Source organism: Balaenoptera ricei, chromosome 5, assembly GCF_028023285.1.
Source record: "Balaenoptera ricei isolate mBalRic1 chromosome 5, mBalRic1.hap2, whole genome shotgun sequence".
Lineage (NCBI taxonomy): Eukaryota > Metazoa > Chordata > Mammalia > Artiodactyla > Balaenopteridae > Balaenoptera > Balaenoptera ricei.
Genome location: NC_082643.1, coordinates 81,340,371 through 81,358,423, shown reverse-complemented (window position 1 = coordinate 81,358,423; position 18,053 = coordinate 81,340,371). Strand labels below are relative to the sequence as shown.

At 34.9% G+C, this 18,053-nt stretch overlaps 1 protein-coding gene across 3 annotated transcripts in view; it reads right to left on the bottom strand.

Annotated features, from left to right (window-relative positions):
* Positions 1-18,053, bottom strand: part of ARAP2 (ArfGAP with RhoGAP domain, ankyrin repeat and PH domain 2) — a 216,130-nt gene that overhangs the window by 24,148 nt on the left and 173,929 nt on the right. For all 3 annotated transcript variants that reach the window (XM_059923215.1, XM_059923216.1, XM_059923218.1), the window contains 3 exons: positions 14,451-14,590; positions 5,769-5,851; positions 4,627-4,662 (listed from right to left, as the gene is read on the bottom strand). In XM_059923215.1, coding sequence (XP_059779198.1) covers positions 4,627-4,662; positions 5,769-5,851; positions 14,451-14,590 — 259 coding nt within the window. The remainder of the gene's footprint in view (positions 1-4,626; positions 4,663-5,768; positions 5,852-14,450; positions 14,591-18,053) is intronic.

Below are 18,053 nucleotides of genomic sequence, written 5' to 3'. Positions count from 1 at the left end.
ATCTCAAGAAAAATCTCAAATAAATAATCTAATCTTACACCTAAAGGAACTGGAGAAAGAAGAATAAACCAAACCCAAAGTTAGCAGAAGGAAAGAAATCATAAAGAACAGAGCAGAAATAACTGAAATAGAAACAAAGAAAAGAATAGCAAGGATTAATAAAACTAAAAGCTGGTTCTTTGAGAAGATAAACAAAATTGATAAACCATTAGCCAGACTCATCAAGAAAAAGAGGGACAGGACTCAAATCAATAAAATTAGAAATGAAAAAGGAGAAGTTACAACAGACACTGCAGAAATACAAAGCATCCAAAGAGACTACTACATGCAACTCTATGCCAATAAAATGGACAACCTGGAAGAAATGGACAAATTCTTAGAAAGGTATAACCTTCCAAGACTGAACCAGGAAGAAATAGAAAATATGAACAGACCAATCTCAAGTAATGAAATTGAACCTGTGATTAAAAATCTTCCAACAAACAAAAGTCCAGGACCAGATGGCTTCACAGGTGAATTCTATCAAACATTTAGAGAAGAGCTAACACCCATCCTTCTCAAACTCTTCCAAAAAATTGCAGAGGAAGGAACACTCCCAAACTCATTCTATGAGGCCACCATCACCCTGATACCAAAACCAGACAAAGATACTACAAAAAAAGAAAATTACAGACCAATGTCACTGATGACTATAGATGCAAAAATCCTCAAAAAAATACTAGCAAACAGAATCCAACAACACATTAAAAGGATCATACACCATGATCAAGTGGGATTTATCCCAGGGATGCAAGGATTCTTCAATATACGCAAATCAATCAATGTGATACACCATATTAACAAATGAAGAATAAAAACCATACGATCATCTCAATAGATGCAGAAAAAGCTTTTGACAAAATTCAGCACCCATTTATGATAAAAACTGTCCAGAAAGTGGGCATAGAGGGAACCTACCTCAACATAATAAAGGCCATATATGACAAACCCACAGCAAACATCATTCTCAATGGTGAAAAAATGAAAGCATTTCCTCTAAGATCAGGAACAAGACAAGGATGTCCACTCTCACCACTATTATTCAACATAGTTTTGGAAGTCCTAGCCTCGGCAATCAGAGAAGAAAAAGAAATAAAAGGAATACAAATTTGAAAAGAAGAAGTAAAACTGTCACTGTTTGCAGATGACATGATACTATACATAGAGAATCCTAAAGATGCCACCAGAAAACTACTAGGGCCAATCAATGAATTTGGTAAAGTAGCATGATACAAAATTAATGCACAGAAACCTTTTGCATTCGTATACACTAATGATGAAAAATCTGAAAGAGAAATTAAGGAAACACTCCCATTTACCACTGCAACAAACAGAATAAAATACCTAGGAATAAACCTACCTAGGGAGACAAAAGACCTGTATGCACAAAACTATAAGACACTGATGAAAGAAATTAAAGATGATACCAACAGATGGAGCGATATACCATGTTATTGTATTGGAAGAATCAATATTGTGAAAATGACTATACTGCCCAAAGCAATCTACAGATTCAATGCAATACGTATCAAATTACCAATGGCATTTTTTACGGAACTAGAACAAAAAATCTTAAAATTTGTATGGAGACACAAAAGACCCAGAATAGCCAAAGCAGTCTTGAGGAAAAGAATGGAGCTGGAGGAATCAGACTCCTTGACTTCAGACTATACTACAAAGCTACAGTAATCAAGACAATATGGTACTGGCACAAAAACAGAAACATAGATCAATGGAACAAGATAGAAAGCCCGGAGGTAAACCCACGCACCTATGATCAACTAATCTATGACAAAGGAGGCAAGGATATACAATGGAGAAAAGACAGTCTCTTCAATAAGTGGTGCTGGGAAAACTGGACAGCTACATGTAAAAGAATGAAATTAGAACACTCCCTAACACCATACACAAAAATAAACTCAAAATGGATTAAAAACCTTAATGTAAGGCCAGACACTATCAAACTCTCAGAGGAAAACATAGGCAGAACACTCTATGACATATATCACAGCAAGATCCTTTTTGACCCACCTCCTAGAGAAATGGAAATAAAAACATACATAAACAAATGGGACCTAATGAAACTTAACACCTTTTAAACAGCAAAGGAAACCATAAACAAGACAAGAAGACAACCCTCAGTATGGGAGCAAATGTTTGCAAATGAAGCAACTGACAAAGGATTAATCTCCAAAATTTACAAGCAGCTCATGCAGCTCAATATCAAAAAAAGAAACAACCCAATCGAGAAATGGGCAGAAGACCTAAATAGGCATTTATCCAAAGAATATATACAGATTGCCGACAAACACATGAAAGAATGCTCAACATCATTAATCATTAGAGAAATGCAAATCAAAACTACAATAAGATATCATCTCACATGGGTCAGAATGGCCATAATCAAAAAATCTACAAACAATAAGTGCTGGAGAGGGTGTGGAGAAAAGGGAACCCTCTTGCACTGTTGGTGGGAATATAAATTCATACAGCCACTATGGAGAACAGTATGGAGGTTCCTTAAAAAACTAAAAATAGAACTACCATACAATGCAGCAATCCCACTACTGGGCATATACTCTGAGAAAACCATAATTCAAAAAGAGTCATGTACCAAAATGTTCATTGCAGCTCTATTTACAATAGCCAGGACATGAAAGCAACCTAAGTGTCCATCAACAGATGAATGGATAAAGAAGATGTGGCACATATATACAATGGAATATTACTCAGCCATAAAAAGAAGCGAAATTGAGTTATCTGTAGTGAGGTGGATGAACATAGATTCTGTCATACAGAGTGAAGTAAGTCAGAAACAGAAAAACAAATACCATATGCTAACACATATATATCGAATCTAAAAAAAAGAAAAAAGAAAAAAGAAATGGTCATGAAGAACCTAAGGGCAAGACGGGAATAAAGACACAGACCTACTAGAGAATGGACTTGAGGATACGGGGAGGGGGAAGGGTAAGCTGGCACAAAGTGAGAGAGTGGCATGGACATATATACACTATCAAACGTAAAATAGATAGCTAGTGGGAAGCAGCTGCATAGCCCAGGGAGGTCAGCCCCGTGCTTTTTGACCACCTAGAGGGGTGGGAGAGGGAGGGGGAGAGGGAGGGAGATGCAAGAAGGAAGAGATATGGGGACATATGTGTATGTATAACTGATTCACTTTGTTATAAAACAGAAACTAACATACCATTGTAAAGCAATTATACTCCAATAATGATGTTTAAAGAAAAAACAGAAACAACACACTTGGGGATGAGGTGAGGTTGTTTCATATAAGAGGAAAATTTTGTAACTGATGTTAGAATGGCATAATGGACATTTCAATGTAATTATATTTTTTTATATTCCTGTATTATAATTTTGAAGAATGTTAGAATGAAACTTCTAAAAATAATCCTTACTTCTTTCATTAGATTCTCATGAAGACAGTGTCCCTTCCCATTACCATGTCCAAGAAAACTGTTCCCTCTACAAATCATTTAAATTTTGCATCCATGTGCACGAAATACTGTAGATGCAAAGAAGAAATAAACTATGATTAGAGGGGAGAGTTATCTGATAAGACTTTTGGAGCATTTTAGCTATGGTTTGAATAATAAATGATAGCTGAGTTTGCCAGATCAGCAGGAAGAAGATAAAAGTGATGAGGGAAGGGGGAGCACATACTATGGAAGAAGGTTCAATAAAGGGACCCCATATATTAAATATATGACATGAAGCAGCAAGGCATGTATGATGAATTAAGACAGATTATTATTTTATCATTAAGTAAACGAGGGAAAGTCGTGGGAGATGCAGTTGATGGAGCTTCATGTTAAAGGGCCTTGTGTGCTGTGCCAGCAATCCTGTACTTTATCCTGTAGGTTTAGGATTCACAGAAGAGTTTTAAAGCAGAAGAGAAACATGATACATTTTAGAAAATCTCGTTGGTGCTGGGTGGAGAATGTACCAGAAACCAAAAGCAAAGTCAGAGGCATGAAGAGCACTTAGGACTCCTGGAATAATCCAGGCAGATGAATTAAGGCTTTAAGGATAGAGGGCGGGTCAGAGAGATAATTAAGAGGCAGGTGTGGTATGGCTTAGGGATTGATTAGACATAGGTTGGTAAGGGAGAAGGCGACATCTAGTCCAATCTCTATGGAGAGTGGCTAGATCCTGGTGACATCAATGGGAAAAAGTACCTCTATGGAAAGAACAGGTTTGAAACTAAGATTTTTTTTTTTTAACTCTGCGTTTTGGTGACTTATTATCCTTTATTTAAAACTGCGTTTTGCCTGCTTATCCCATAAAACCAGAGATTCCGCATTTACATAATAAGTAGGAAGAAATCATGTGTAGCTTCTCTTTAGAGGCATTGGCAAATAGGATACATGAGACTGAAATAGACCTAAACCCTGAAGCAAATCTACTTTCCTCTTCTTAGGCTCAAAGTATTTAGAAAAGATTTTAACTTCACTTAGAAGAAACATTTCCTGTCTCTAGATCTATCTGCCAAATAATATTGTTATTCGTTTACTAATCGTGTATCATCAATATATCAAATCCAAAACCTGCTGGCTGTTAACTTACCAGAGATGTTTTTCAGAATATGCCGTCAATCCCCAACTGCATCGCATGGGAAAAAAACACATGCATACATATTAAAAATGATTCATTTTACAAGATAATACACAGGATTAGATGTTAAGGAGGTAATATTTAATGGTGGGAATGCATAACAGAATTGATACCCACAAGTGATGATTCACTGGGTATGATTTATGTAGAGGTAAATGATAGATGTTGAGGGATTTGGCTACAAATTTAAATACACTGAAGGACACAGGGGGAAAGGGTCTCGTGATGTTATGCGGCAGTGGGGGAAATCTCTCACAGGATATTCGGGGCTGAGTAAGGACAGATGTCTAGGAAAATGGCCAAAATAAGATAGTACATATATTTACTTATTGACACTGTGAGAAATTTTAAAGAATGTGCCAGTCACAACACAGATATATGTGCTGGGCTTAGAAGTTAAGCACAGAGGCAAAAGTGAGGACATTTTCAGTGATAGAATCTGAATCATATGCAGTTCATTAAAATGACATTTCATGATATTAAAAGTATTAGTGCAAACATTAATTAGCGAATCAAAGTAATCCGTAATGAGAAAGTGTGGTATAACTCGAATGTTGGGTTGATTCAAGTGTTAATGAGAAACATAATATTTAAGAAGGGTCCACTTCCTCTCAACCATCTGTGTGCTGTGGGTTTATTACCAAACTCAGCAAAACGAACGGGGCAAATTATAGAGCCGGGACCAAGATGTTCTAAAAGCCACGGAGGCTGGAGGGCAGCATTTGTCTTCCTTTGGGTAGACCTGTTTGGAACATTCCTTAAATTGCTAGGCTGTGACTGAGCAAGGAATGGGACGTGGAGAAACCCATGTGCTTCCCAGTAGACAGGGCCTTCTGGGGATTTCTTGTTCTACACAGAGGAGATGCAATCACCCAGGAGCTTGATTTGAGCGGGAACATCATCATCCCTCCTTATCCACCCACACAGGTTCCCTTGATCTGCCATAGGTCCCCTGACACATGTCTGTGGCAACTTACGGAATCTTTCTAAAGCTTAACTTATAACAAGTTAGACTAATGCCACTGATCCCTAAGTCCTTGAACAGACATACTTTCCTGTAACTTTTTCAACAACTCTTCCCTTCCAAGCTTTACCTTGTTGGAGGCTTCATCTTCTTTTTTACTCCAAGATAAAACTTCATTGAACTGAGAGGAAACATTTTGTCAGGTTTACTACTCTGTAAAGGAAAACAAGATAATTTGTAATTAAACAGATTTTATCAGTATCCTTCTATTTTCCTTAAGTATTAAGAATCAAGTTTAGAATGTTTACTTTCTCCAATGTTTCATGAATGTTATACCAAATTTTTAGTAAATGAAGATTGTTTTGATTACCATGTTATAAATTTAAATAAATCTGGATACATATGTATGATTACATATGTGTGTATATGTATATACAAACACACACATACAATAATTCCTTATTCAAAACACTTGGGACCAGATGTATATGAGAACTGATAATTTTTCAATTTTTCATATTTAAAAAATACATGTGCAATATATTTTGTAATTCCATGATACCACCAGTGTTGTCTGGGGCAGCACCCTATATTCAAATATATTCATATTTCTCTACAAAAATGCATGACATTTCATACAGTATGAATAAGTAAAGGTCATAAATATTGTTATGGACTGAATGTTTGTATTCCCCCAAATTGAAATATAATCCCCAATGTGAAAGTATTTGGAGGTAGTAGCTTTGGGCGGTAATTAGGTCATGAGATTGGCGCCCTCATGAATAGGATTAGTGCCCTTTTAAAAAAGGCGAGAAAGCTAGCTCGTCCTCTTTCTGCCATGGGAGGATAGGAGGAGAAGTAGGCAGTACAATTCGGAAGAAGATCTTCACTAGAACCTGACCACACTGGCACCCTGATCTCAGACTCCCAGCCTCCAGAAATGTGAGAAATCAATTTCTGTTATTTATAAGACACCCAGTCTATGGCACTTCGTTATAGCAGCCTGAATGGACTAAAACAAATATCTTCATGTTGGTTTAGATCAGATTTTTCCACCAAATGAGTTATGATTTTCTGTACTTTTTGGATTTCAGAACTACAAAACTATATAGGGCTAGACTGAACTATCTCAAATATCCCTATTAATGAAAATTTTCACTAATCATGAAAGTAGACTATAAAAAAGAATTTACATTTGCTCTAGATCAATTATATATTCTCCATATACATCCCAACATATTTATCTGATTAATATTAAAAAAATTTAAATCCTTGAACCATTAGGAAAGTTATCTGACAGAGGCAAAACTTAAGTATACTCTAATTTAAAATTTTAATATCAAACCATAAACATTTTATTATTTATTCCTGGATAGACTGCAATAGATTTTATAAAAAAAATAGCCATGGAAATAATAATTAAAACAAGCTTTCCCCACATCCTAAAGATTTTCAAGGAAGTCTCTTTTTTTCAATCTGGTAGGCAGATAGCAGTTATAACTAAGGGGATCAGAGACCTGGGTGCAAATCTGGCTTGCTACTTACCAGCTCATGACCTCACAGTACTGCTCTCTGCTCTCATTTCTTGTTTGTAAATGGGGATAATAAACACATCGACTACCTCACATGGTTATTATGGAGATTAAATGAGAAAGTAAAGGGTTACTGTGAAGGGTTATTGTAGAGATTAAACAAGAAAAGTGCCTTTAAAGGGTTTAGTCCAATAATTGGCCATATACTGAGTGCACAGCAAATTACAATTATTAGTATTACAAATTTAGAGCACATTGCTTCATAGAAATAGAAAGATAGACAACTTATTAGAACTCTAGGACAATGCACAAAAGCCCATTTAGCAAATATGTAGCTCAAATAAGTCCTAAGTTCTATAAATGTTAAACTATTACTATAAAGTCTTTTCTTTGTGAAAGAAGTCAAAGATGAAAAGTAAAGGGTGGAAAATATATTTATAAAATTAAAAATTGGTTTCCACGGAGAAAACAGGTTAGGAGAATATATAGAGGAAACGTAGAGAAGAAAGCAAGCAGGAAGATCAGGAATCATGCTTTGGTGACCAGTGTTCTGTGTGGTGGTGATGATAAGGCCTGGAATTTACATGGTGAATTTACTACTAAATCACCCTTATCAATAATTTTGCTATTATCATGGTACATAATTTTAAAAATATTTTGGATTTTTTTCCCTGTATGGCTATATTTCTTGAAATGGAATCACTGGGTCAAAGGCTAGGAACATGATTAAGATTTTGGCAAAATGGATAGGGTACATTTACTTACAGTTAAACACATATTCCTGTATTCACTAGTGATTTTCAGTTTTGATTTGGTCAAAAATTTACTTATTTACTTATTGACATTCGTTCTTTATATAGCAAATAGGCAATTGCCTTATCTTTTTAAATGAAATTGTCTACCCAAATTGCTCACTGTTTACTTTTATTATTTTTATAAAGTCAAATATATTGATCTTTCCTTTTGAACTCTCTTAGCTATTGCTTCAAGTTTAAAGGGTTCCCAGATAGCTGATAAATACTAAATTACTTGGTCATGCAGCTTGAAGGGTTGCTATTTTAAAAGTTTTAATTCTTTTATCCATCTGGAATATATATTTCACATACAGTATAGATGAGAATTTAAGTTGAAAAACTTTTGTTAACAATTATCCCAGCCCTATTTATTAAACAAATCTTTCTTTTAGACATGCATTTATGATGGCATATTTATCAAAAATAAATTATGATAAACAGTTACATCTTTTACCTCACTTTATGTTGCCAATGCTATCTGTTCATTTTTATGCCAGGATATTATCTAACCTATTTTAGTTTTACTGTATGAATAAATAGTTGGATGGGAAATTCCTGACAATTATTTTACTTTTTATGTCCCCCAAAATGTTTGCAAATACTCTTATCTGTTTACCCTTTGAGGTGAGTTATCAAATCATTTTTTCCAAGTTTTAAAAATAATTCCCTTTGCGATCTTGAAAAGAATTACATTAAACCTATAGATCAATATTAGTAGACTTTGTGTTTTTTTGTGTTTTTTATATATAAATTTATTTTTTGGCTGCGTTGGGTTTTCGTTGCTGGGCGCGGGCTTTCTCTAGTTGCGGTGAGCAGGGGCTACTCCTCGTTGCTGTGCACAGGCTTCTCACTGCGGTGGCTTCTCTTGTTGCAGAGCACGGGCTCTAGGCAGGCGGGCTTCAGTAGTTGTGGCACATTGGCTCAGTAGTTGTGGCTCGAGGGCTTTAGTGCACAGGCTCAGTAGTTGTGGCGCACGGGCTTAGTTGCTCTGCGGCATGTGGGATCTTCCTGGACCAGGGCTCGAACCTGTGTCCCCTGCATTGGCAGGCGGATTCTTAACCACTGCACCACCAGGGAAGTCCATAGATCAATAATAGTAGACTTTACATAAATTTTCTTTCATTTCTATCAGTGCAGTTCTGTAGTTTTCTTCATGTAAGCCTCTTCTTCTTAAGGTCATTTTCTGGTAGTTTATGTGTTTGGTTTTGGGGTATAGATTTTTTAGCTTGCTGCTTTACTGAATGTTAAGGAATAACACTTGAAGTCTGATATGGAACAGTGAGGTAGCTTTGTAATGCAGTAAGTTTTCCATATAGGAAAGAGTCAAGGAGAGGAGAACGTAGGAGTGTATATAGTAGCACAGACTCCTGGATACCTTTGTCAGAGGTTCAATCGGATTACAACTGAGGTTAATGTCCCTCCTCAAAGCTTAGACTGCTGGTGCCAATGGAGGCAGCAGCAGGGTCGGGTGAGAGGCTGCAATTCCAGTAGTACCGGTAGAGGGGACCTGCACATTTAAGAACGAGAAGCACTGTGCCTGATCTAAGTAGTCTTATTTATACATGGCATTGATAAGCCCAGGACTGCCTATATTTTGAAATACTGTTGGCAATAGATAGAGAGCCTGAAGTAATACAACTGATTCCCAAGCCACTCTGGACATGCCAGCTCATGACTTTGTATTCTATCCTGCCCAAAGAGAACACAGATGCCATAATTTAAGATGAGTTCAGCGAAGGTGGAAAGAAACCCTTTTCAGTTTCAATCTTTAAACTGAATAAGCATAAATAGGACCTGTAAGGATCCTAATGCAAAGTTCTATTAAAAGGAATCTCTTTTGGCATTATAACTTTACTGTTGGTTTATTATAACTCTTTTGGTATGTGTACTTTCTGGAGTATTTCTTCAAAAAGTTGAAATGTTATGAAGTGTATAGTATGTTGCTACAGGCAGTATATTTCAAAGTAAAATTTTTAACTGAGCCAATTAAATTAGTGTGCTTAAAAAAATTATTCTTGTTACTAAGAAGAGTTTGCTTATTAGTGCATGCAACTTTTAACGACCACTGCCTCCCCATTTGCTTTTTTCACACCATTAACAGTGTAATGATAATATTCTTTGAAACTTCTCACCTTTTATGTAAATCAAGTCTGAAAACATTTTAATTAACATTTTCTGTGCAGAGAAAACTCTCAAAACAAAATATATCTTCCCCTGTGTATTACCCTAATTCGTTGTTAATGAGCATTCATAAATTATCTCTAATTAACACATAGTCTCTTTAAATACACTTTTCAATTTGTAATTTCTACTCCCTTCTCAGTAAATCATTTTCTAAATATGTACAAACACACATATATTAAGGGCAACTGTCAAACCAGAGCCAAGTCTTTATTCAAATAAGCTAGGAGATTTTTACTATTGATTATTTACTGTAAAATCATTTGAAAAGCAAACATTGCCAGTGACTTGCCCATCAATATATTAAAAGGGAAAGACCAGCCACATGAAGAAATAACCAGCAAAATAACACCATGTGTTGAAAATAACAGTAGTTTGAGTTTAAAGGAAAACCATAAGTCTCTCATCTGCTTGCCTTAATGTGCAAATTAAAATATCAGTTGCATTAATTGATTCTGACAGATGCATAAATACAACTTTCAAACACTTAGACTATAATTCTATAACCTGAGGTCACTGTGATAAAAATAAAATGTCTTCATTGTCTTTAAAGAACACTATCCTTCTGACAAACACTATATGATCTCACTTATACGCAGAATCTAAAAAAGTCAAACTCACATAGAAGCAGAGAGTAGAATGGTGGTTTCCAGGGGATGGGAGTGGGGGAAATGGGAAGGTGTTGATCAAAGGGTACTAAGTTTCAGTTATGCAAAATGAATAGGTCCTGGAAATCTAAAGTACAGCATGGCGACTACAGTTAACAGTACTGTATTGTATACTTGAAACTTGCTAAGAGAGTAGATCTTAAATGTTCTCACCACAAGTGCACACACACACACGAAACTCTGTGAGGTAATGAATATGTTAGTTAGCTTAGATTGTGGTAATCATGTCACAATGTATACGTATATCAAAAGCATCACATTGTATAACAAATAAATACAATTTTTGTCAATTATACTTCAATAAACGTCGGGAAAAAATTTCAAATGTCAAAAAAAAGAAACACTGTCTTTCAGGCAAGCTCTCGATACTATTACTGTCTACCAGTTTGTGTGAATTATTTTAGATTAAGCAGGATGATCCTTTCAAAAAGATACAAATTCTTAAAAACATTCTGTTAAGGGATGAGATTCTTTGCTCAATTACAAAATCATTTCATCTTAAAAAAATAATTTCTCCATGAACAGGCTTACTTGTGGCAGGTTTTAAAATTTACATCAGCTTGGGGAAAAACATTATAAAAAACCTGAATTGTGTAAAGTGTCATATTTGAAAATATTTGGTACTATTAAAATGGAAAACACTTATCCTCTTTAAATAAAATTCCATCAGCAATAACACCAAGCCAAAATAATACAAATTGTTGTTTCTTTAGTAAGTCCCTGCATAAAGCCTTTGGAAATAGACACCTGGGAATGAATTCTGACTCTATCGCTTATAGGCTAAGTGATCTTGGGCAAGTTATGTAATATTTTGGTATACTACATTTCTTCATCTGTCAAGGGGGAATAACTATAGCACTAGTTTCATAGGATTATTGTAAAGATATGGTGCGATAATCAAAGCAAAATGTATAGAACTCAGCTTTTTATGGATTAACGGGTTGAATGTTAGTTGGGGCCATTATGACTGCACTTCTATTGCTACTAGTTGTTTCTAGCAACCTTCTGTTGCTACGCAATGGAAGCGTAGGTTCCTTAATGGGACTAAAAAGTCCATGATGATTTTAAAATACCCTAAGCAGATATCCAACTACACAAGTGACAATTAACCAACATGTAAATGGAAGGACAAGGATGAAGGAAGTGAGTCTAATGAAGATCAAGGTGGGTGACGCATTGAAGAAAACCAAACAAAATTCAATCAGATTCAGCTCTAGATGGCTAGAATAATCAGCTGTGAAGTTTAGCATTTCCTTTCATAAACCTACAGTTCATGAACCTTAAAATCTGATGCGTTTGGCTCACATAATCCCAAATTCTTAAATGCCTGTTTCTGCAAACTCCACCCTTCCTGCACTGAAAAAAGTGAAGAATGATATCAAATGATAATAAACGATAACAATCGTTTGATACCCACACGGATTCCCTGCTAGGTTTATCAGATGGAGTAACAAAGTGTGACTTCCAGTATGTAATACAGCCCTCTGAAGAGAGGGATAAGGGCTGCGGAATTCAGTGCTGTTTTGTTAGCTCCCTGCCTGGACATTCCACTGTTCTTGAAGAACATGAACATGAAATGGATACACTAAGTAGGATGCTACTAAAATTTATTTTTGCCCACCTGGAGGCTTCCCCGCTGGAGGAACATACAGGACAGTGGTCCGTGTGCGGAGAGCTCAGTAGAAGCCACAACTAAGTGGGGCTATAGAACTTTGGAAAGCTGCTTAATAATTCTTCCTTCGTAACAATACAGTATTAAATAATAGATGTTACTAGTCTGGTCCTTCTTTATAGATCTCCAAAACACAACATAGTGAAGCATCACACGCTTGAAATATGCAAGCAATGTACTCAAGCGAATATTAGAATTCAATGGAAAAAAGTATCTTTAGGTCCTGCTGTCATTCCACATTTAAAAGAATTGCTTGGATATTGCTAGAATCTCAAGGAAGTAGAAATGTTACTGTATATACCCATGTAAGCACCACCCAAAACTGGATAGAGAACATTTATTTCTGTCATCCTAGAAAGTACCCTACTGACCCTATCTCCTTGCTTCAGTAGCAAACCTTCTCCACACCATAGGCAAACACTTTCTGACTCCCATCACCATAAATGATTTTGCCTCTTCTTAGACCTTTTATAGACAGACTCATATGGTACTATTTTGTGTCAAACTTTTTTGCTCAGCAAGGATTTGAACATTCACCCATGTGGTTGCATTCATTCATTTTTATTGCTGAATATTATTCCATTGTCTGAATATATCATTCTCCTATTGATGGGCATTTAGAATGTTTACAGCTTTTAGCTTTTATAAATAAAGCTGCTTATGAATATTCTTGAACAAGTGCTTTAGTGGATATAATACCTGGGAATAGAGTTGCTGAATTATGGGGTAGATGTATGAATAACTTAATTTTAAAAACTGCCAAAAAAGTTCTAAAAGTAATTGTGTGATTTTACCCTTCCACCAGTTATTGATGAGGGTTTTAGTTAATCAACGTCCTTGTCAACATTCGATGTTGTCACTCTTATGATTTTAGTTGTACTAATGGTATATCTTGTGATTTTAATTTGCATTTTCCCTGATAACTAATGATGCTGAGCACTTTTGGTTCAACCACTTATTGGCCATTCCTATGTCTTCCTTCCTGTGATGTCTGTCCAATACTTTGCCCCAATTTTTATTGGGTTGTCTTTTTATTGTTGATTTGGAGGAGTTCTTTATATTGTGCAAATGAGTCCCTTTTCAGATATATGTAGTAGGAATATATTTTTCTCAGACTGGAACTTCCCTATTCATATTCTTAGTGGGCTGTTTTGATGAGCATGCTAATATATATATATATATATATATGTTTCACAGTTGAAAAGGAACTTCTATATATATTCTTATTTAAGCATTACAACAATCTGGCATGCAGGACTCATACTATCATCATCATATTACAGATCTAGAAATTGAGGATGACAGTTTAAGATTCTTATTCACACAACCAACTTGGCGGTTTTGAGGTTTTCTGATGCTAAGTTCGATATTCTTATACCTACTCCCTCTTTTTCATCTCTAAGTCCTCTCTCCATTCCTCAATTCATTAATAAAAGCTGTTAGGGAATTCAAACGTATTGGGATACATCAGTAAGATTCAATTAATAAATACAATATTATGAGTTAATTCATTCAAGAGTATAGGAAATATATTAATCAGATTTAATTTTTAATCAGATTTAACATTTGAGTTTTGTCTTTTTATTCTACATTTTATTAATTTCCATTTGCTAAACTCAAGCCACTTTTGCCTTAAGGCATGACACATTCTCTTAATTTTATTGACTGAGATGCTGATTTATATGCTAGTTTATGTAACGCATATTAGACTTTTCTTTAGAACTGAAGTCAATCTCTGCCCTAAAATATATGAGGTGATCAGAAAGGCCGTATATGGAGTTCTTTACTGTGTTACTAGGTGCATTAATGTCATATCCCAGAGGCTGAAAGTAATCATCAGCTTACTGTACATTTTATTTACTAGAGGCCTTGACTTCCAAGAGAGAGGACTGAGAGGCATGAAATAAGAATGTTAACACTCACACAAAAGTATATACATATTCAAATACTACATATATTAAATACCTTCATATCCTTGTAAAGAAAGAGATACCCATCTCGTAAAACAAAATACCGGTCTTGAAACTTATTTCCAGAGAGTATTTTAGATGGTTCTTCTTTGATTTTCAAGACTCCCTCTTTGATACTTTCCAGGGCCTTCCTCTCTGTAAAGTACAACATTTACTTTTGTAAGTTGGGTACATTTTCATTTATTTGGAATAGAATATAAAACATTTTTGTATTTTCAGTTTTGATGATATAAAGTAATAACTTGTTTCCTACCATTAAGAAGCCTCTAGTTAATTTCTGGGAACACCTTGTGTCAGGGGAGTGTTGGATAAGTCATAGATCCAGTAACCAGATCTATTTGTATCTATTTATAATACATAGGCCTGCCCATGCTGTCCAATTAGCTACTGGCTAATGAGCATCTGAAACTTGGCTAGTCTCAACTGCGATGTGCTATGAGTATAAAATATATACCATATTTTGAAGATTAGTACCAAAAAAATGTAAATATATCACAATTTTATAACACTGATTACATGTTGAAATGATAATATTTTGGATATGTGAGTTTAAATAGAAGATACAAGTAACATTAATTTCACCTATTTCTTTATATATATGTTTATATATATATTTTAAAATGTGGCTATTAGGCAATTTAAAATTACATACTCAGCTTGCATTTTATTTCTTTGAATAGCACTCATATAAACAATGCAAAATACACAGGTAAAAGACAAATCTTTTCTGGAATCCTGTCTCAGGAATCCAGGAATTCTTGAGACATTAGAGAAATTCCTATTCCTATGAAACAGGTAAGGGTAAATAAGGCAAAACTGCTAATAATGCTCGTGCAATACTACCAGTGTCCCACACTTAGAAATCATTTCAACAGTTCTATTAAAAATCATGCTTTTGGTAAAAAAAAAAAATGTTGAATTTGTGTAAATTTATCATGAATAAATTTATCACTGTATCTCTAGTCTACAGCTTTCTTCTTGAAATCCCAACAGTATTCAACTGCCTACTTGAGAACTGAGGAACAGTGGAAAGAAAAGAAACCTGAAGCCAAGTAGGCATGACATGGTCATTCTGGGGTCAACTCCTGCTTTTCCTGTAAAACAGGAGTAATGACACTTATCCTGCAGATTGTTGTCCTCACATTAGATCATGTCCATAAAAGATGAAGCGTGAGACATTATATCAGGATGAGGGCTTTTAGGAATTTCCTGGTATTAAGGTGACACAATTTTTAAATATTCATGCAGAGTTTCTAAAATTTACAAATAACTTGATTTTAGAAAGAAAAACTCTTAATCTAAAACCTAGCATCCCTTGGTTTGGGGAAAACCTTTACTTATACAGCAAATACTACACAGACATTCACAATAATAGTTAGTATAAGAAGACAAAAGTTAGAAAAAATTGAAATAGTGCCTTATAACTCAAATATGAGCATGGGATGACAACCTGGAAGCAAAAATCCCCATGATTAATCGCATCACTGATCCTAACTGCAAACAAAAGTAACTGACAAGCCCCAATAGCTTTCATGATCTGCATACTGGTCACAGATAACATTCTTTTAATTGCGATGTTATACTAAAATAGGTTCTTTTTAGGTGGTCTGTGACCTTAAAATAATTTCTGAAAAATACACTGCTAAAATTTGTCTTCTGGTATAATCTCTTAATATTTAATTCCATAGAAAAATATTTTAAATAATATTTTATAGCTAAATAACTTCTATTTAAATTAAAAATAACACTTTTCCAATTAAAAGACTTGAAAGAAGATGTATTTTAATGCAATAGGAAGATCAAGGAAAAAATATAAAAGTAGTATTCAGCAAAATTCATATGACATCAATTCATTCTTCATGAAGTATTAAGAGTCCAGTATGTACTTGGTTCTAATAATATACAGTAACCTCAAAAGAGGTGATTTCTGGACTTGCAGTGCAGTGTAAGAGACAGAGTAAACATGGACTAACAAACAATGCTTATATATCCTGATAGAAGAAATACGGTAAGCAATTTAGAAAACATTGGGTGGGCTTAGTGATTCAGCTGATTTAGAACAGAAAAGTGGAGGAAGGCATTTATAATACTATTGATTTAGAAATAGGTAAAGTATTTTAAGAGCATTAAATTACAATCAAGTTGTGAGATAAAGATATTATATATTTCTTAAGCCAAACCAATTCCATTCACACCTTCTGATTATACTTTTTTAAGATTTTTGTTCAATTTAATAAAGCTTTCTAATTTTACCAATAAGAAATAATCGTATGTCCAGTGTTAAAAGTAAATCACTCACAGGTCAAATAGAAAACAGGCTTAGGAAAAAAAATATATTGTTGACACCTTTGGTTGCATATTTATTAAAATTTATTTTTAAAAATCGTATGTAATTGAGTATCTTAGCTAAATCTTGGTGTACACATTACTAAGGGACTCGGGAGGAGGCTTTGAGAGGAATATATGTTAAGGAGAAGGAAAGACCAAAAAGAACGTTGAAACACTAAGTTCCATGATAAATTCTGAGAGCTTAGAAGAATTTCTAAAAGCTCACACAATGTTAAAATAAGTAGGAAAAATACCCATCGCTTAAGGGCCAAGATGAAGCTATGTACTTCACACTTGTATTTTCACTCCCTCTACCTCATCCTGGGGAGAAAGTTTAAGATCTAGAGATACTGTTATCTTTAGAGAATCATAAACCCCTTTCCCCCTCCAGGTGTTTGCTCGGACAAGGAAGGAAGGCTCAGTTGAGTTCAGTGAGGGTTCTTTAGAGTTAACACTGGGTAAGATAACAGATTGGTATTCTTTGTTATATTGTGCTGTAATTTTGTTATTAATTAGAAAAGCCCTTAAAAAGTACATGTATGAAACCACACAGGATGGTCAAATTTATTTATTTAAACAGAACAGACATCATATTACTGAGACTATGAAACTGATCTCCCCACCCAAAGAAAAAAAAACGTTTTGCAAATCATTTGAAAAACCTCAAGTTCTTAGACAAAAACAGTAATTCCTAACTAGTGGCCCCTAATCCCAATAAAATAACTGATCTGTGAAGGAGCTTGGAGGGTCTTGGGAAGGAGAGACAGAGACAGACAGAGGTAGGGAGAGACACAAAGAGAGAGAAGCGGGGGGAACATAAACTAGGAATGATATTTCTAGAATACATATTCCCCCTTTATCCTTCATGTCCAGTCAGCTAGCAGTTCAGCCATTGTTCTCTCAAAGTTTCTCTATGGGGTTCAATTCCACTTCTTTTCCAATATCATCTCCCTAACCCCTGACTTTTCTACCTAATACCTAGACTCCAGGATTCTATAATTCCATGTCCTGCTTTTCTAATGGCTCCATATAATTCCAGATTTGTGCTATGCAAATACTGTTTTATCATGTTAATCCCCTTTCCAAAACTCTATTTTTTTTTTTTTTTTACTATTTGAAGTCTTACTTACCTAACATTAAAAGCCTAAACTTCTTTCCCTGACTTTTCAAGGACTAAATAAACTAGACTCCTCCTACTCATCTTCATAAGCTATTAAGTTAAAATATGATATTCATTTATAAGTCAGTTGATCATAATACACTGTTTGGA